The sequence below is a fragment of the Filobasidium floriforme genome (assembly GCF_021052385.1).
Source record: "Filobasidium floriforme strain CBS 6241 chromosome Unknown HD553scaffold_13, whole genome shotgun sequence".
NCBI lineage: Eukaryota > Fungi > Basidiomycota > Tremellomycetes > Filobasidiales > Filobasidiaceae > Filobasidium > Filobasidium floriforme.
The window spans coordinates 739,136-757,883 of NW_025763634.1; the positions used below are offsets into that span (position 1 = coordinate 739,136).

At 53.8% G+C, this 18,748-nt stretch overlaps 8 protein-coding genes across 8 annotated transcripts; 5 read left to right on the top strand and 3 right to left on the bottom strand.

Moving 5' to 3' along the window:
- Positions 1-515: 515 nt before the first annotated feature.
- On the bottom strand, positions 516-3,557 carry HD553DRAFT_312956 (putative transporter). The gene is given in 13 exon segments (XM_046180166.1): positions 516-899; positions 982-1,076; positions 1,167-1,302; positions 1,366-1,836; positions 1,916-1,968; positions 2,038-2,060; positions 2,127-2,182; positions 2,257-2,366; positions 2,443-2,498; positions 2,655-2,657; positions 2,669-2,705; positions 2,772-2,904; positions 2,983-3,557. The coding sequence occupies 13 exon segments, from the start codon at positions 3,193-3,195 to the stop codon at positions 639-641; spliced, it is 1,647 nt and encodes a 548-aa protein (XP_046036081.1). The 5' UTR covers positions 3,196-3,557; the 3' UTR covers positions 516-638.
- A 17-nt stretch (positions 3,558-3,574) lies between these two features.
- HD553DRAFT_312958 (uncharacterized protein) lies at positions 3,575-5,582 on the bottom strand. The gene is made up of 6 exons (XM_046180167.1): positions 5,336-5,582; positions 5,079-5,254; positions 4,672-4,967; positions 4,380-4,566; positions 4,099-4,230; positions 3,575-4,032 (listed from the first exon to the last, which is right to left on the bottom strand). Exons 2-6 carry the CDS (start codon positions 5,137-5,139, stop codon positions 3,788-3,790), a joined length of 921 nt encoding a protein of 306 aa, XP_046036082.1. The 5' UTR covers positions 5,140-5,254; positions 5,336-5,582; the 3' UTR covers positions 3,575-3,787.
- Positions 5,115-5,582, bottom strand: HD553DRAFT_51123 (uncharacterized protein). Its single transcript, XM_046184281.1, has 2 exons — positions 5,336-5,582; positions 5,115-5,254 (listed from the first exon to the last, which is right to left on the bottom strand). Exons 1-2 carry the CDS (start codon positions 5,536-5,538, stop codon positions 5,221-5,223), a joined length of 237 nt encoding a protein of 78 aa, XP_046036083.1. The 5' UTR covers positions 5,539-5,582; the 3' UTR covers positions 5,115-5,220.
- A 224-nt stretch (positions 5,583-5,806) lies between these two features.
- HD553DRAFT_350654 (signal recognition particle receptor beta subunit-domain-containing protein) lies at positions 5,807-7,585 on the top strand. The gene is made up of 4 exons (XM_046183547.1): positions 5,807-6,002; positions 6,075-6,178; positions 6,267-6,481; positions 6,624-7,585. Exons 1-4 carry the CDS (start codon positions 5,855-5,857, stop codon positions 7,162-7,164), a joined length of 1,008 nt encoding a protein of 335 aa, XP_046036084.1. The 5' UTR covers positions 5,807-5,854; the 3' UTR covers positions 7,165-7,585.
- Positions 7,586-8,305, top strand: HD553DRAFT_312960 (uncharacterized protein). Its single transcript, XM_046180168.1, has one exon. It carries the CDS (start codon positions 7,757-7,759, stop codon positions 8,222-8,224), a length of 468 nt encoding a protein of 155 aa, XP_046036085.1. The 5' UTR covers positions 7,586-7,756; the 3' UTR covers positions 8,225-8,305.
- A 1,627-nt stretch (positions 8,306-9,932) lies between these two features.
- HD553DRAFT_324572 (uncharacterized protein) lies at positions 9,933-11,210 on the top strand (the record flags this gene model as incomplete). The annotated part of the gene is made up of 5 exons (XM_046181505.1): positions 9,933-10,122; positions 10,271-10,370; positions 10,461-10,529; positions 10,582-10,678; positions 11,043-11,210. The coding sequence occupies 5 exons, from the start codon at positions 9,933-9,935 to the stop codon at positions 11,208-11,210; spliced, it is 624 nt and encodes a 207-aa protein (XP_046036086.1).
- Positions 11,211-13,421: 2,211 nt separating this feature from the next.
- HD553DRAFT_312967 (uncharacterized protein) lies at positions 13,422-15,347 on the top strand. Its single transcript, XM_046180169.1, has 3 exons — positions 13,422-14,018; positions 14,091-14,282; positions 14,356-15,347. The coding sequence occupies exons 1-3, from the start codon at positions 13,809-13,811 to the stop codon at positions 15,007-15,009; spliced, it is 1,056 nt and encodes a 351-aa protein (XP_046036087.1). The 5' UTR covers positions 13,422-13,808; the 3' UTR covers positions 15,010-15,347.
- A 265-nt stretch (positions 15,348-15,612) lies between these two features.
- Positions 15,613-18,359, top strand: HD553DRAFT_312969 (uncharacterized protein). The gene is made up of 11 exons (XM_046180170.1): positions 15,613-16,045; positions 16,123-16,157; positions 16,228-16,455; positions 16,537-16,608; positions 16,686-16,701; positions 16,784-16,867; positions 16,952-16,997; positions 17,070-17,216; positions 17,306-17,470; positions 17,560-17,700; positions 17,777-18,359. The coding sequence occupies exons 1-11, from the start codon at positions 15,699-15,701 to the stop codon at positions 18,086-18,088; spliced, it is 1,593 nt and encodes a 530-aa protein (XP_046036088.1). The 5' UTR covers positions 15,613-15,698; the 3' UTR covers positions 18,089-18,359.
- Positions 18,360-18,748: the final 389 nt, after the last annotated feature.

Sequence of the window (18,748 nt, forward strand, 5' to 3'; positions counted from 1 at the left end):
AATTATCACCCTACCAGACCATTGCCACCACCATGTTCCATGCCCAGATGTACAGTCCCGCCCCTAGTTCGTCGGCCACGTGTCGATTCATCTCTGATTCAGGGAGGATCCAAGTATGCGATTGATGACAACGGCAGACCTGAGAAATCGCGGTGATACGTCGACCCGAGGGAATGCGATAAATCTTGTTGACTCAATAATAGACAGGAAAAGGCGATATCGGAGGGGTATAGATGAAGCAGCAAACTTGCATGTAAAACGTAAACGTAAACGTAAACGTAGCTTTAGATATCGGACTTCGGGACTCTTGTCTTCAACCGTTGGGGCTGATCGGTTTTTTCTTTGCGCACCAAGGGCGGCCATTTCGGTCGAAACACTGCTATCTGCATGTACAAAGCCCTGAGCGTACAAGCTACGCTATCAATCATGCTACGCTATCAATCATGTATAAGCAATCAGGTCGCGTTGATGCCTTCAAGTAGCTCGATCGGAGTTATCATGATATCATGATGAGATTGAGCTTCATTATATATAGCCTCTGTGATATACGATACGTAATACACCTGTTACCTAGACGCAACGATTGAACAACTACAGTAGCAGACGTAGTCCGCCTTCTGAGCGGGTCTTTACTACGACTACGTAAGGAAACGGTGACTAGGGTGGTCATCGCCCAACTCGATGATCTCCTCCCGGGTCATTCCTTCTAGACCCCACCTCTGCTTGTACTCGTCGCTGTCGATATCGTCGCCCCGGATCCCGCGCTCCTCTTCCTCACTCGAGGCATAGGAAGGCGGTTGTGTCGTCAGGGATTCGGTGATAGGACCGAATCTCTCGCTACGGATACGATTCTGACGGCGCAGGCCAAAGAAGAGTATGGTTGTGCAGATGAGACCCATCTGTAGCGATTCATAACGATTTATCGAGTATGGGCGACTCATCAGCATTTAGTTTGATAAGACAGCCGGGATGGAAACTGACCACGTTGAAGCCCAGCGAGACGGCATGACCAGGAATGAACCGAGGTGCGTGCTCCGTCCTGTAGATCTGGGAAGCGACGATTCCTCCAGAGTTACCTGATGAGTTGCCCGCACAAGTTGCTCAAGTCAGCCATCGAGCGATGCAGCTGAAGAGGGGAAGAGACAGAGAACTTGACCGAAACTCACCGAGCGAGAAAGTGAGACCCATGGAGGTGGCCCGCTTGTAGTGGTTTCCAAACGTGTTACCAGCCCAAACGATAGTCGTAGCGATGCAGGGTGCGATACCGCCGATGACGATGAAGACGGCAAAGTAGAGGACGCCCTGCAGTGAAGGGATGATACTCAGTTCAGATTCGTTGGCAGAAGATCTAGACGCGGCACTCACGGGACTGCTCAGCGGCACAGCCAAGAGCAAGATGTAGCCGATGATCGAGACGGTGAACCAGAACAAGAGGAAGAAAGCCCTTTTCCCCCACTTGTCGGACAAGTACGCTGTCGCCATCGTCGTGCACAAGGCAAACGCGAATGGCGGCGTACTCAACAACAAGCTCTGCGGCCTAGACCATTTCCCGAGATAGCTGATGATGGTCGGAAAGAAGATGCTGCACGAGTAGATCGAACAGGCCGAGGAGATGTAGAGCAGCATGAAGCCCCATGTCTTCCAGTCCAGACACGCCCTACGGACGATTCGCCAGGAGAAGGTTCCCTCATTCTGGACACCGTTGTCCACTGCGAGTCGATGCAGTACGCAGGCTCGTTCGAGAGGAGTAAGAAAAGTCGCCTCATTCGGCCAGTCGTAGACCATCCAGATGGAGCCGACGCCGACAATGAAGGTGATGAGACCTTCAATGATGAACTGCGGATGGGCCGAGATGTGAGTCAGCTTCAAAGGAAGGAGTGAAAAAGAAGCTACAACGCTCTGGAGAACAGCTCACAATCCATGACCATCCGTTTTTGCCACCGACACCTTGCATCTGAGAGAGACCGTCTGTGCAAGCGCAATGTTGTCAGCTCCTCGAACATCGATAGCACGCATGTAGCCAGCTTGGGAACTCACAGCCGAGGATACCTCCGAAAGCACTAAAACGCGGATCGAGAGGATCAGCATCTCACGTGCTTGACGATTCTCTGATTGTGCAAACTCACCCTGCCAACACGGCTCCTGCGAAGAAGATCGAGATCCGCTTGGAGACTTCTTTTCTCTATCCAACACCGATCGCAGTTTCAGTTCGATGCCGCGGAGGTTGAAACCAGGGCGAATCCCAGGACCACTCACTCGGTACCACCCAGTCAGATACAGCGAGATTCCGGGAAACAGCCCACATTCGAACAGACCGAGCAAGAGCCGAAGAGCCAAGAGTTGGCCGAAGTTCGTGACCAGTCCCACTGTAGAGAGTCATATGGAAATCAGTCAGGATGAAACTCGACCGATATGATAGGGTGTAGGGAGAGCGGGACGTACTGCACACTTGTACGATGGCCCATGCGATGACGATGAATGGGATCCAACGGCTAGGTCTGCAGAATTGATGGGGCGAATGTCAATCGGTCGGGACAGAAGCGTTGTAGTGCATTGTCTGTCTGGACTTACCGGACCTATAAATCCGGCAGAGACGATATTTTCAATGGGAACGTAATCGTCAATACTGGTCGACACGCTAATCCCGCAGGAACAGGTTGCAAAACCAACCTTTTTGAGAATCAGATTCGAAGGAACCTCGAATACTGCACAGATCAAGAAGATTCAGCGCTTTCCCACCTTCCTCTCTGCACTTGCAGTCGTCGACTCACAGACATAGGTGATAAAGAACCCGGTACTAATCAAGTTGAACTGCGAAGCCGTCATCCCCAGATCTTCCACCAGACCGGCGAGTTTTGCGGTTCCGACGTTGACTCGGTCGAGGAATGACATGGTGAACAGGAGCTGTATAGGGGTGATCATCAGCGCGTCGATCATTTGCGAACAGGCGATCCACCTTGATGGGTGTGGTTCGCTACTTACAGTCATCCAGGGGACGATCTTCATGTCGCACTTCCAAAGCAGTTTCTTCTCAAACGCCTGATATTCCTCCGGAGACATCGCCCTGAGTATCTGAACATTCTGTTCGTACTCGGCGTCTGATTCATTGATTTCCGAGGGCTGCTCCAAGGCTAGACGTTTCTCGTCCATGACCGAATGGCCCTTTTCGAACCCGTTGCTCGTTGCTGTAGACATGATGTTAACAAGCGCTGATCCTGGTCCTGATCCTTGTCGTTTCGTCTCGAGATTGAACCGGGCCGAAATCGTTTCCCGGGCGAGGTTTCCTCATGTTCGACAAGTGGATCGGGTTCAGCTCCTCGTTATATACCGATCGTACGTCTGGCCCGAAATTCAAGTCATCGCATGAGATTTCAGAATCTAGCCGAGGCTGGAACTGATCTTTCGGGTCAGGGAGACCAGCTGATGATCTGCCCTAGTTCACCACATGGCCACGATGAAATGCGGGGCAACGGGTATGATCTCCCGGACCAGAGTCGCAAAATCACACACTCCCGCCTTCTGGTTGGTCGACGAGTCAAGGGCGGCGCGCGCTAGCCATAAAAGTCGCACGCTCGGCGTTCGTCCGGCCCGGTATCGACGGGTGTGAAGGGAGATGTATGACGATATCACATCCAGGTTTCAACTTTGACCAACCGGGTGTGCGAGAGTTTGGTACGAAAGTCCAGAATACAATGAGCGATGCAAACGTCATGTGCGGACGGAACCGTCATGGTACAGAAAACATACTCAATTCTCACGTTCCACCTGAAACCCCAAAATCTGCCGGCTATACCAACCCATACTTGTTCCTGCCCATCCTCTCTACGATCCCTCTCAGCCAAGTAGCATCCACCCACCAACCCATCTTGTACGGCCATTCCGGGAGGACGACGATGTTCTTGGGAGGCACCTTGATGAACGGCAATTGGATCTTCAAGAGGTCCCTGAGGAAGGGGATCGGGATAGGTAGATAGAGGACGAGCGGAGAGGATTTGGGTGGGAGGGATGCGTGATAGATGATCGAGTCGACCGCTAGCAGACCAAGGCGATACGATTAGCCATTGCAGCTACAAGACGAGCAGATACAAGGGAACTCACTGTCTTGCACAGACAAGACCTTTCCGACCTTCTCACTCTGCGCATCCGCCAGCGGATCCTTCTTGCCTCCCTTCTTCATCGCGCTGGTGGATTTTTCCCTGAATCCCGTATCGATCGTCCCAGGGCAAACCGCTGCGACATACAGGAAGCGGGCGCATCCGGCATGCAGCAAAAGCGAAATAGAGTAGAGCACGGTCAGCATCGGCATATCCACTATCGAATTGCAGGGAATACATTCTCGAAAACTCAAACTCGAAACACTGCATAAGCGAGAAACCCACCTAAGAACCTAACTCCACTCCCCTTGCCCCCATCCCGCGCGCATTCCACCGCACATGTCTTGAAAGCGGCTAAACCAGCTGTCTTGGTGGCCGAGTACAACATCCTCGTCGGGGCCGGGACGAGGGCGGCTACGGAAGAGAGGTGGTGGATGAGCGGGGAGGGGGAAGTTGATGATAACAGGGGGAGCTGAGAGTGTAATAACGATGAGATGAGGTGAGAAAGGGTTTGACGACGCAATCAGTATATCACGCATGGTAGTGGAAGGCCTAAGCGGCACCAATCGAGACTCACGAAACACCCCACAGAGAGGACCACGCCATTCATGTTGATCGCCGCCAACCGCATCCCTTCCTCTTCCAACTCTTTCAACGCGTCGTTTTCCGGTAGCGATCTCTCCTCGACCGGGGTGTCCCTTTCTCCGCCAGGTACAAATCTGTGAGTTCTTGCTGGCGTTGCTACAGAAGGAGATCGTGACGAGGTCGATGATTGAGAGGTGGCGGGCACCATATCGAGCCCGGTGGCCTGGTAGATCGTCTGCGTGGAAGGTACTCCGGAGATGATATGTAACGTATCTAGCCTGCCCCATTCTATTTCAAAAGCACCGGATAAACGAAGATCATCAGCATGATTAGAATCGTAGTCTTTTATGGAAACGACTGAGACTAGATGGAACAAAAAGCAACGGATTTAGGACTTGCCTTGTACGACCTTTTCCCTGACCTTGGTCAGATCCTCAGACGAGCTGATATCCCCAGTCATGTATAATACTCTGGATCGAGCTTCTTCAGATGAGACACCCTTCTTGGAGGTTAACCGGGTGATGAGCTCGTCCTGTACGTGTTAAAGCTTGGATTCCGTCCGAGCGACTAGGAAGCTGTAGCAATCGATCAAAATTGTTTATAAGCGCCGGCCCTTTATGTCCCGAGACCCGAAGTTGTGTCATTCAGATACTCACACTTTGGCCCCACGTTTTAGCACATATTCCTCGGCCAGACCTTTCCCACATCCTTCGCTTCCACCGAGAATGAGGACATGTTCATCTTTCGGCTTGATGATCTGTTCGCGTGTCTGGGGAGGTGGGAAGACGTAAGGGTTGAGTAGCAACCCGGCGGCGAGGAGCGCTGGTAGGGTGTATGAAGATGTCTTAATGAGTTCCATGATCGGGCTCCAATTTTGGTTGTATCGAGCTTGGTCGAAAGGGTTGTCTTTGAGACGACCAATTGAGACGATTTGCAGGTTGATTGCGTGGTTATGGGTCAGCCCTCGTAGTAACCGGGTCGATCGATCGATCCGAACGTCACGTGACTTCGAAAGTGCAACACACTCTCCGTCCCCGTCATCCCCCACGACTCACTTCCACCACCCACTTGTTATCCGATATCTCTCGATTCGTAGGATCTGCCCTCGTCTCTCTCATCTAGTATCACAGAGCATCCTTCTCGTATACACGTAGATCTCACAACGAATCTGCAGCATGTCCAATATTCCCCCGTCAATGGCGGCCCAGCCCACGGCCGAGGTCGTCCCTATCACCACCATGCTATTCAACACGTTGGTCAAGGACAAGGCGTTCTTGTTCAACGCCGTTATCGCAGGCCTGCTCATCGGTTACTACCTGATCTGTAAGTCGAGCTTCAGACTACAGAGTCGATTTGTTCGCAACGGCTGACGCGAAGTGAACGGTGTGGAAATAGTTGGAAGCCCGATGGATGAGCCCAAGGTCAAGGGGAAGAAGGGTGATCCGAGAGTCGTCCTCGTCGGGCCTTCAGATGCTGGCAAGACTACCATCTTTACCAAGGTATGCCATACCTATCTTATTCGTTATACGATCCGCTGCATGCTGACACCTCGTCTTTGCGCTCTACTATTGGGACTCCACCTCTCAGCTCGTCTACAACGAATCCCCTCATACGCACACTTCCCTCAAACCAAGCACGTCCGTCCTTCGTCTACCGGACAGTGACAAGACCGTCAAGCTCTCCGACTTGCCCGGACATCCCCGATTGAAGGAGTCGGTACAGGCGCTGGCAGGGCAGGCTACGGCGGCGGTGTTCGTTTGCGACGTTTCGACTTTGATCAAGAACGGAGCTTCGGTAGCCGAGTGAGTTCAGGCTTGAGAACTAACAGTCTCGTACGGGGCCGGCCAGGTTGGACCTGGTCGTACCCGTCGCCGTCGTTATTGTCTTCTCGTTGAACCGTCGACTGACCTTTGTATCTGTTTTGCCCTTTTTTCCCACTTACAGGGAACTTCCTGCTGTCCTCACCCGACTCGCCGCATCCTCCCTCTCTTCCTCGTCGGCTCCTATCCCCCGACTCCTGATCCTCGCTCACAAATCCGACCTCCTCTCCCGTTCTTCTACCAACGAGAAATCCAGCACCTCGACTCTTGATGAGAAGACCAAGACCACCGCTATCGAACGTACCAAGCTCATCCTGACGAGGGAGATGGACCGTCTCAAATCCGCCCGTGGGACCACTTCGGGGCGGATCGAAGGGATCTCTCAGGTACCCCTCGCTTCCACCCCGTCCTCCTTCTTCGGTATCAGACTGAACCTCAACCCGTTCTCGAGACGAGGTGCTGCGGGATCGAGCAAGCCTACGGTGGTCAGCGAAGAAGGGATGGACGAGGCGGAGATGATGGTCTGGGGTCAGACGGGACGGTTCAGCTGGGACGAGGTCGAGGGGGTCGACGTGCAGTGGGCGGCGAGCGGGATGACGAGTGCGGCGGCGAGCGCTGGGAATGATGGACTGGAGGATGTACGGAGGTGGTTGGCCGATCTATAAGCGATATCGATTGTGTCTACGTAATTTGGAAACAAAAGAGGATACACGTATCGGAACTATACTGATACCACAGAACTATGTTGAATCAAAGGGCGTCCCGGTCGGCTCGCTTCTTAGCGATTTGCATCTTCAGATCGGCGAGGATCCCTTCGAGGGCCTCTTTCTGACTTTCGAGAAAGGCGATGTCATCATCCAACATTTGAACCACCATCTGCCTGTCGATGGTGGGCTTCGAGGGTTCGAGCAATTTCTCGATGATGGGGAGTACGGGGGCAAGCTTCCTCGACGTGCTCGCCAGTCCAGCGGATGGTCCAGCGCTCGCCAGTCCAACGGATGGTCCAGCGTTCGCCAACGACGACGGTCCAGCGGTCGCCAACGACGACGGTCCAGCGGTTGCCAACGACGACGGTCCAGCGGTCGACGACGGTCCCGGGTAAGATGGCATACCGTACGAGGGGACAAAGTCCTCCCGCAACGGCAGCGCCGACGAAGGCAGCGGCGACGATGGCTTGGGCCTGATGTAGCGCTGTAGCTCCGACGGGGCGAAGCAGATGCTCGGAGGGAGTTTCTTCGACTCAGGCAGATCGGCGACATGGCTGTTCTCACTGCGTTCTCGCTTCCTCTGCTTCGGCTTCCAGTCATCAGTTCCGCCGGCGGGGCCTCCAAGTCCAAGTTTGGGTACGGATGGTGCGCTAGAGCTGGGGGTAGTAGTCCCGATACCGAAGTGACCCGCGGCTCGAAATGCCAAAGCCAGTCGGCTCATGGTTCTCGGGGCAGGAGGTGGAGGGGGCAACACGCCCAAGATCTCCTCCTCGGTGTATCGTCCGATGAGTTTTTTGGGCGCGTCGGCAGGGATGAATCGAGTGATCTCGTTCTCAATGGTGAACGGATGGTCCTTGAATGCGTCGTCGAGGTTGAGACGAGCGGCAGAGAACGCGGTCTCTGCAGCATCGCCGTCCGCCTGTGTTCCACGATAGATGTATCGGATTTGATAGCCACTCCCGTCCAGAGTCTGTTCGACCTCGGTCGGCCAGGGCTGTACAGAGAGAGTCGCGCGTAGACGGAACACCTTGTTAGCGACTTGCTGGACAGTGCGTTCCGTTCCAGCGTGGACGTACCTGTACGGTGAGGGTCATGTTGATGACATTCTCCAATTTTTTCGTAACCTCCACCGCCTTCTTGTCCGCCGCCTTCTTGAATTCCGCCGCCCTCTTGAATTTGACGACGAAGTCGCTTTGCCAGTGATCGGGTAAGAAATTGTCGAACTCTTTGAATTTGCCAAGCAAGGGTCTTTGCAAGTTGGCGTAGTTCTTGTCACGGTGATGACCTTCCAAAAGGACATAACCCTTGCTCGCGGTCTGGAATTCCATACCTGCAAGACGAGAGAAGATGTTATTATAATATGAGCTACCTTCCAATGGCGGCGTCCAACATGAACACGAACCGGCGATCTTGAGCTCGGCCGCTCCCTGCGTAAACTTATGCAGGATGTTCGTCGCTCTGGTTACCGAGATCTTCATGTGTGGAGGGGTATTGAAGGCCGCCTGCGAGGAGTAGCGTTTGACCAGCTCAGACAATTCGAGGTCGCGGATTCGTAGAGGACCGTCTCCCGCCTCGAAGGCATTGGAGCAGCGGGGAGTAGCCGGAGTAGCGAGAGTGGACATGGTGTGTATGTACGTGTATGAATGCGGTTGTGATATCGGCAGACGAGGTCGGTGTTGTACAATCGTCTTCTCTCGAACGTCCTCGATCTTGATCTCTACTCGTCCTGCACCTCGATATCCACCCGCCCGCACGCCGCACGAGGATCCCCAAGCGTTCGAGTTCCCCCAACCCAACCCCCAACTTCCCCCGTTGCCCCAAACCGACTTGCTCCGCTTGCCTTGCGTTGCCTTGCATCCGCGACGCTTTCCCACGCGTCGTTCATCGTGTTTCGTCGTCGTCGTCGTCTCTGCCTGGTGTCGATGTCGGTGCGAATGCTGCTGGCCGTGCCGTGCCTCTTCTCATCCTCCGAGTCCACTTTCACGTGACGCGTCGTCGTGTCACCCCGCAGCCCGCAGCCTCCCTTGAGGGAATCGCATATATATATCGACCCACGCTTCGTCCTTTCGCCACCCCCCCGTCTCTTCTCACTTCTTCTCATCACCCCAACTCGACTACGACTTGCGATGGATTCGGCGAGCAGCAAACAAGAGATCACGGAGAATCACCATCGGTTTGTCCTTCTTGTGCTTCTTCTTGTTCTTCTTGTTCTTGTTCTTCTTGTTCTTGTTCTTCTTGTCCTTGTTCTTCTTGTCCTTGTTCTTCTTGTCCTTCTTCTTCTTCTCCTTCTTCTGCCCTATTGTTTGACGCGAAGCTGATTCGATCATCCTCTCGCGTCGATCCATAGCCAACCGACCCGGATCGACAATTCGACTTTCCGACATCCGGTTTACTGTCCATGTTCCTTTGAAATCTCCCACGATGGAGACGTAGCGGGAACCTCTGGTCAGGAACGCCGGACGAGATGACGGTCCTCTGCTCTATGCACGCAATCTCCTCTGGAGTTGTAGTGACAGAGATCGAGTTCCCTTTGAAATCTCCCACGATGGAGACGTAGCGGGGAATATCAGAGGACCGCTCGTCGACCGGTTCACGGCGCACGGTGTTTGAAATCTCCCACGATGGAGACGTAGCGCGCCTAGCCGGAGAGATCCTCGATCACTTGGTGCTTCCCCCGATCGCATGGGGGTCGATTCACCTGAACCGTTTCAAGCAGGCGAGGCATGATGTCCCGGTACTACACCGAGATAGTATCCGGTACCGGGATCCCTCCACGAAGAAAGCCTTTTGCTTTGCTCGATGAGTCCGGTATCACAATCAACGGACTCGTGAGAACGGTGACCGGCGCTCAAGCTGCGAAGCAGGTCCGGAAGTCGTACGCCGCTCCCAAACGGGTCGACTTCGTATCCATAAATCGTAACCGGGTGCCGTTCGCAGCGGGCAATGGAGACTTCGGGCTCGTAAAGGAGGAAGGAGTGGACGGGATGATTAATACCTAAGACCGGGCCGGAATGAGTGTGGTTGCTCTTCTGATCTTCGTTGCTGATCGCGCTCTTGCGCCCAGTTTGTCGTCGCGACCACCTTGTCAAGAGGTCGTCCATCGGGAACAGTGGTCTAGACCCAGTCGAGGAGTCATACATCGCCGGCGTCCTGGCCGTTACCTGGTGAGTCCGTCTTGCCACTTCCACGCTCTGTTTTCCCGTATCGACCTTGTCGCTGATCGACGTCGATGCTTCCTGGGCCTGCCTTTCTAGCCGTTTACTTTCATCAGAGCGGCAAGGACCGTCCAGCATATTCGTCACCTCCGGGTCCGACGGCGACTTGTGAGTTCATGACCTCTTCCGGCTTGACGACAAGGCACTTTGGTTGATCCAGATCCTTCGGATACGTAACCTTTACAGCGCGCAATCCACCATTCGACGATCAAGGCGTCCCGTCGAGGTGTCAATACTCTCTTGTCACAATGACATCGGTAAGTCGTCTTACGCAATCGTTCCCACCGATACTTGCGACAGGATTGTTGACGCGATCCCGATAAAATCCTTGCGACGCCAGGCAATTCCGGTTCGAGCCACTCCATCATTCTCCGTTCGACCGGGCCCGGGAGGGATAGGGGAGGCATACGTCAATGGTTTCCCGGGCTGTACACAATTTTTTTGTTCGCGATTGCGTTTCCATCCTTGTACTTGACCATGTAACCGATCACTATCGTCGACGTGCCAATGTTCCGATCCCAAAATGACTGCAAAGACACGTTCACGAGCCCTAAATTCATCCATTCTTGAGAGATGCGGATCCGCCTTCTTGCTATCGCGATTTCTGCGATCGAAACGCAGTACAGGCGCGATTGGTCTGCCGCATGCCGCATGATCACTGCATGTATGACCTTCGTGCTTCATGACGTTCATGTCACTCTGGATGGAAGACCGGCGAAGTACACGTATTCTGCCGAGATCCTTCTAGGTCGAGTTCTCGCTGACGCGCGCCGAGTGTCACTTTTCTAAACAACGCAAAAGTCATTTAGAAAAACGACCACTTTCGGCGCGATCGACTCCAGAGTCCGAGGGATCGATGGGTTCTCCTCATTTCCATTGCAGATCTTCTTCATGAATTATCTCGAGAGCTTGAAACTGGCTATGTCTATATCGCTCTTATATTGGCGATCAACGATGCCATTTCGCCTTTTCACCCCTTTTGGCCGAGCTGGCCGGCAAGGCGACCTGATCCGACACGACACCACCCACGGTCCCCCCAGGCTAGGTAGCAAATACCTGAAAACCTGTCCCCGGTGCCGCTCTGAAAAGATTGGTAGCAAATACCAGATCCCTTTGTGTGTGTCGTGCAGGAAAGCGAGAAAAGGAGAGAAAAGAAAAAGGCAAAAGGCTGAGTCGGGTGATGACGACAAGCGAAGCGAGCTGATTGGCTGATACTTGAGGGATCGTCGCCGCGATGATCCACCTGCCTCGCTGAAAACACGAGGCGCCGTTTGATCGCTTAGAACTATCTTTGTGAGATTATATGTTGATCGAGCGTATATGCGTATATATCTCGTCCAGAAGTGAGATCGTCTGACGGTGAAATCATGTCGTCGTGGTCGTAATCAAGGGTAGGACAGGGATAGGGTCTTCGTTACTAGGTCGTCAGAGGGGGATTGGAGCTGGGCTTTCCCGTGCGCCTTTGATCAGGGTGAAGCGACGTGGTCTTTTGCCTGGTATTGCACCGCGGGCGTAAAACTTGACAAACTTCGGACGTGGGATTTCTGCTAGGAAACGATAGGCCGAGGTCCTGAGAAACAGCCCTGGTCTTTGATCTGATCGTATTGAACAGCTCGACTGATACCACGCATCTTGTGAAGTGTTGATGGCACGCGCGTCTTGAAGGTGACCGCGGTGTCGATGAATTCAAGAGCTGCGCTCTGATATAACTTTACTCTAACACCTGTCTCAACTGCCGAAACTCAGAAATCACGGAGAACAGGGATTTAAAGCGCTATCGCTCGCATATGCAGACATCGCCACAGCGTTTGGCGGTTCCGTAAGAAAACAAAAATACCTGTTCCTATCTGCAGCTTGCAAACGATGGACGAATACGATTGTCACACAGCGCGCCATAAGGCTAACCATAACGCATGGGGCAGCTCTAAGCACCCGATGAGGTGTAGCTGCTGGCGTTTGCCAATGACGATCTCGAAGAATCGACGTCGTTGCTACATCAGAGTCGCTGACCACGATTTGCTTGAGTCCCTGCGCTTGGAGACGACGATATCGACGGCAGAGACAAGGCTTGTCGCTTCTAAGCGTGGTACACTGACAAGTGGTGCCGTACCCAGTAGGCGACAGTCTCCCCCCTACGTAGACCAACGAACGCGTCGCCGGGTGGGTGACGATTCGGTGAAACAAAAGAGCTTTCCCAAGCAACACGCGTTAGGCTGTACTGGTAGTCGTACCTAGTGTAGTTACTGTAGATCAGGCCAGGTCAGGGCGTGTTTGAGCTGCGGCTTGTACGAGGGTGGCTGGGATGTGTTTTGCAGATATACACGGGTAAGGCGTCGATGAGGGTGAGACGCATCATTGTGCTTCTCTCTCAAGCCTCAGAGTGCCAGAGTCTTGTTGCCTGGCTACTTGTGATCGCTCGAATGACGTGCAACCTGGCGCCGGCTACCCCTTGTGCGCCGAACAAGTCCCGTCGTTGATCGTTAGATACTCCCCGATCACCGGCTGATCCGCTCGCAATCGAAACGATGGGCATGGGGTGATGATCCCCGTCGGAATCGCCTGATTATTGATCGTCGCTGACCAGCGACACCCATTGCCTGGGCAGGAAAGGAAAGGGCCAGGGTCGATGCGGTGCACGATTCCCCCCGTCTTCCGCCGAACCCTTCCATGGGATCCGGTCCGCGACAACCTTGGGAACGCTTGGCTCGCGCGTGATGCCGTCATTCTCATGATCTGGTCCCTTTTCGTCCTCGGGGATTCGGATGATCGCTTCGAACGAGTGAATCAGGAACATGATGAGACACTTCCTTTTGTTCGACGCGGGCAGCGAAGGGACGACACAGGGACCTTTGCGTTCTCCGCCGGTCCCCCCGATCGCCATCCCGGTCGATCCGCTAGTGATGGCGCGGGCTTTTTGGATCTCGTCGTCTGTGACTCCCATCCATCCATTGTCTCGCTTCATTCGTGCAATACGGTGTTCGTCTCAGATCTCGCTCGCCGAAGGCATACGAATAACCACCCAAACGGTCACACGCCAAGCACGCGCACACTAGGGACAGGGACTGAGCTACCCTGGAACCGATGTTTAACAGCTTTTTTCCGGGTTCAGGAGCCGCGACCGACGGAGGCCCTACGTCCTCGTCGGATAGTGTGCTCGTCGTTCGCCGGCAAGAAGATATATAGCCAGTCCAAGTCGGACTGGAGGAGATCCTGACAATGACCACTTTTCACCCTTCCCGCTCAGTCACACCCGCTCACCCTCCCTCGTCATCTCGACTACACATCTTCCAAGGCTCCTCCACCGCCCTCTCCCTTCTTACACCTTGAGCTCGACCTACAACCCGACGAAACCTACTTCTACCTCCATCACCTCGATCAACTCTCACCATGTTCGCCTCTCTCCGAATCCAACTCGTCTGCTTCCTTCTTTTCGCCTTGACTTTGGTCTCGGCCAAGAACGACTTGTACGACATCGACCTCGACGACGGGACCACCTTCACCCCGGCCGTCCACAAGCTCGTGGCTCGTCAATCGACTGGGACTACCCTCTGTTCTCCCTTCACTGTCAACCTTGTTCAGAACGGTGTGACTACGGGAGTGAGTCGTCTTTCAGTGCTTTTTCACGATAACGTCCGCGTATACTAACTGCTTGCCACCCCTTGCCCGCAGAACATCCGTCCTAGAACTTGTTACTGTAACTACCAGGGTACCTTGACTCCTGCTACCGTCACCGACATCAACAACGCGTTCGCCACCACCTCAACCCAGATCAACCAGACCAACTTCAACTCATACCTTACGACCAACGGTTTCACCCGAGCTCAAGGTATCACCAATATCAAGAACAGTCTCCAGAGCGGTGTAAGTTCACCACAGGGCAGATCATAGGGTTCGAGCACAGGCCATTGACTCAGCTCGTCTCGTCTACTCGCAGTTGAACTCCAGGACCACGACTTGCGTCTACGGAGCTGGTGCCGTTCCGAACTCGTGTGATGCCTGTTCTTTCACCTGCTCTTCCACCTCGACCAAGCCATGTGGTACCGCCTGTATCGCCTCTACCTCCACCTGCGCTTCGGGTCTCGCTCAGAAGCGTGACTTCGATCGACGAAGGTGTCCCTCTGGCTACGAAGTCTGCGAGACTGGATACAGGGGTCTGACTGGCAAGACCGGTGGATGGGAGTGCGTCAACACTCAGGCCGACCTTGAGTCTTGTGGGGGATGTCAGAACCCTATGGAAGGTCGATCCGCCGGAGTCGATTGTACCGCCATCGTCGGGATGGCCGGTGTCGCCTGTGTCTCTGGCGTCTGCGAGGTCAGCTCGTGCATCAAGGGATACAAGCTCGAGAACAATGCTTGTGTCCCCGTCACTCGATCGGCTTCCTCCGCCGCTGCCTCTTCAGCTTCGGCCCTCGCTGCCAAACGAGCCGCCTCTGCCGATGTCGACGAGCGTGACTTCATTCCCGGAGTTCCCGCTTCCATCGGCATCGAGAAGCGATACACCGAGGAGTCCAAGCCTACCGAAAAGGGTAAACACAAGGTCTGGCACAAGCGGGCCAAGCAGCCTACCAAGAACCAACGACGACGATAGATGGGCGAGCGCGCTTCCGAACGCCTTCCATCCAGACTCGACTTTCTCTTGATTCCGCTCAACGACAACCTGCTGTATCAAAACCTCCCAAGGCGATGGACAACCACGACCACCATAGATGCGACATCACCACCCTCGGACTCGTTCACATAGACTCTCGCACAAGCTTTGCCCTTGGCGCAACACATAATCGAGGATAGACCTCTCTAATCCGTTGTAATCATCCTCTAGGTAGCATGCCTGCTCTCTGCTCTTCCGGTTCATCGTAGCTGCTCTACGCTCTTGACCAGGCAGTATGAAGGCATCAATCCATATTATTTAATGTCATTTACGATCGATTTTTTAAGTTTTTGCGGACCTGTCATTGACGCCTTCCCGATCGATCGTCGCGCCGAGGGCGGGTCGGGATGGCTGGACGTGGCTGTGACTGTACCGCGCACGTCATCGGTGGCTTTTCATCTCGCTCGGCAGAGGAACCGACAAGGTCCATGGCTGGATCCTCATGACTACACACCTAGAGAGCTAGCGACGTTGCCACTATATGAATGGTCAACCCACAGTCAGCCCCGTCAGTTAAAGGCTGCTAGGTCCTCTTAACGATCCGAACCAAGTCCAGTCCCTGGCCGTGATTGGGGAATTGGACAACATGATTTCACGACGATATCATAGCATTGCGCGACCTCGAATACATGTTCAGACCTGGCTCCTCACAAAAAAGCATTCGGGAACATCCGTTACAACTTAGATCAACGATGTTCAATCCGGTCAACAGCCGGTCCAAGATCGTGGTCCTCTCGTTGGTCGTCTTGGTATGCACTTATACCATCTACCTGGTAGCGTCTGGTGAACACGAGGCGTTGCTGGACAAGGCGACAGTTTGGCAGCAAGAGACACTATGCAGAGACAGATCTCAAGCTCAGGGGCCGGTCACCGCCATCCAGGCCAAACTTTTGCCCGAACATGTGCTTGATAGGTACAACAACCGGATGGCATGTGACCTGTGTCAGCCAGACGACGAGTTTTGCCTGGCGATCGGGTGAGTGATCTGGTCGTTACGATACGTCAACAGGCCTCAGGACATCTGGACTGATGTGCAAATATCGTGGGCAACAGTGAACACAACATCGCTCAATCGGTCGGCTATGAAGGTAAGTATCGGCGTTCTGACCGAGCCCAGTGAAGTGCCTTCTGATCTCCCCTTGCCGTAAACTCGAACAGGCTCTAATTTCCGCCTGGAAAGACTGTTCCACAAGCTCCAGAACGGCCAACCTATCACCATCTCCGTCGTCGGAGGTTCCAATAGCGCGGGTCACGGGCTCTTTTACGACGGCTGGCCTGACGAGTACGCAAGTCCGGGTAACATGCATTATCGGGTGTACGAGTGGATCAAGGAGAGATTTCCGCATGAAGGACATCGGTTCGTCAATGGAGCGATACCTGGAGCGAGTAAGTCGGAATTCGTTACACATACGTGTCTGGAGAGAGTATGGAAGCTGATGGGTCGAATCTGCGTTCGTCTGCTGGCAGCGACCGAACTCTTTGCGTTCTGTTTCCCTGAGCAGATTCCTGAAGAATCGGATCTCGTCCTCGTCGAGTTCGGTAAGTACCCATGCGAATTCCCTCTGACTAAATGTCTGGGAACCATTTCTGACTCAATCTGGTTTTCCTGATCCTAGCCGTCAATGACCCACTGTAGGCCGCTTTTCGCACCCAACTCGCTGAGTGACAAACCAATTGTAACTCACTCCCTCGCTCGCCCATTCATCATCGACAGGCTCACCTCCTCAGCCGTATCCTACGAGAGACTCTTACGCGGTCTGATGGATCTGCCGAATAAGCCTGCTATCATCAATCTCAAGTAAGCCTCATAATTTGTTTGCCGGTCCTGAAACATGAAAGCTAGAGCTGAATGAGGGTCTTGTTGTCTTGGTATTACTCGCAGCGTGTTCTCCCTTACCTTTGCGACGATCGGCTTGGGCGAGACGCAGGTAATTAATCCCACCTTCTCGTTGACAGTTCGGACCTGACCATTGACTGATCCACATCGTTGACATTATCAGCACCAAGCGGTAGCGCATTACTACGATACCCCAGTGATCAGTATCAGAAACCTCTTACTACCAGGGATGTTCAAGAACGCCAGCAGAATTCCGGACTGGTTCTTCGTCGGCAACGAGAATGGCAAGCAAATCATCGACACACGGCACGTAAGTCCGATTAATTCTCAGTTCTCTCTCTTTGCGTCCATAATTCACAATTTCCCTCGACTGATTACAAAATTTTCGAACCGGTACAGATTGCTTTCGCCGCGCATAAGACCATGGCCAATCTGACGGCCACGTACATGTCCCGCGTCTTGTGCAAGATGGAAGAGCGGGAACGACTGAAAGAGATCGGGATCGAACTTCGACGGTCTAGGCCAGAGTTTCCGGCTTGGGACGAGTTGGCTGAGATTCCGAAGGTGCGTTGTCATCGACAAAGCACTGCACCAGGGGTGATGGTCGAGATGTAGGTCAAGGAGGCTGATGGGACTTTCTTGAATCGAAACAGTGGCCTCTGATGTCGCACTACAAAGCCGACGCTCCTCCTATGCCGAAGCTCAGCCCCGTCTGTTTGTCAACGACTTCGAAGAAGAACCCCTTGAGACAGCAGAACGACGGAGGCTGGGTCGAGTGGTCCTGGAAAGACAAGGTGAGCTTAAGCGGGAACTACGTCCCCCAACCTCCAGCTTCACTGAGCGGAGTCACTCTCAATCGTCTGCTTCTAGAAATACATCGTCGGTCGCAAACCGGGCGAAAAGGTTCAGTTCAAGTTCAAGACCGTCGTAGGCACCGTCGCCCTCTTCTACCAACGATCCCGCAAGTACGGCCTCGGCGTAGCCCGTTGTTGGGTAGACGACGATACCGACCGGATGATGTACCTCGATGGGTATTGGGAGCACGATGTCAGTATCCCTGACATGACCGAAGTGAGGGGGGACCTGGAAGAGGGAGAGCATGTGTTGAATTGTGAGATCAACGTGGACACGAATGATCCAGGCGGCGGGACCGAGTTTAGGATAACGACGTTGGTAGCGTGAGTCCGGTGGTCCTTTCGAATCGGGTTGAATGACTTTGAAGCGGTTTTCTCACCTGAATACTTTTGCTCACGGTGCAGCATCTAGACCGTATTGGAATCGCTTGACGTGTTTCGGAATTGTACCAGAGAATAGTTATAATGGGCCAGCGGTTGTTGATAGTGTGTATCTTATGACGTGTACGCGTGTAAGACGTGGAAAGGGTTTGATCTGCCTTGTTTGATCTGCGTGAAGATCAAACTGGTCGAGGTGGATTCTTCTGTTCAAAGACGGGGTCTGTTTCCTGCTTCGCTCCGCGTCCCGGCGAGTTCGTATGCCCGCGTTCTTGAGCTGCCGAGAACCGGCAGAGGCCGTCCACGACGCGACGACGGTGCAAACGACCCACGCGGTGCACGGACACTGATCGAGCCAGAAAGATTGATGAAGCCATCACTGAAACGCGGATCAAAGAAGTACGTTGGCGTAGGAGCGCGAGGGGAGCACAACGCGAACGGTTTCAGCCACACGCGAGTCAAAGAAGGGGGAAGCGAGATCCGCCCGTTCGCTGTCTTTCTGCCGTCGTTCCGTCGACATCATCTCGATCATCAGGAAAGAAGAAGGCAAGAAGCAAGAAGCGAGGAGAAACGGTTTGATCAGCGGCGGAGACACTGGTCCTCCCCATTC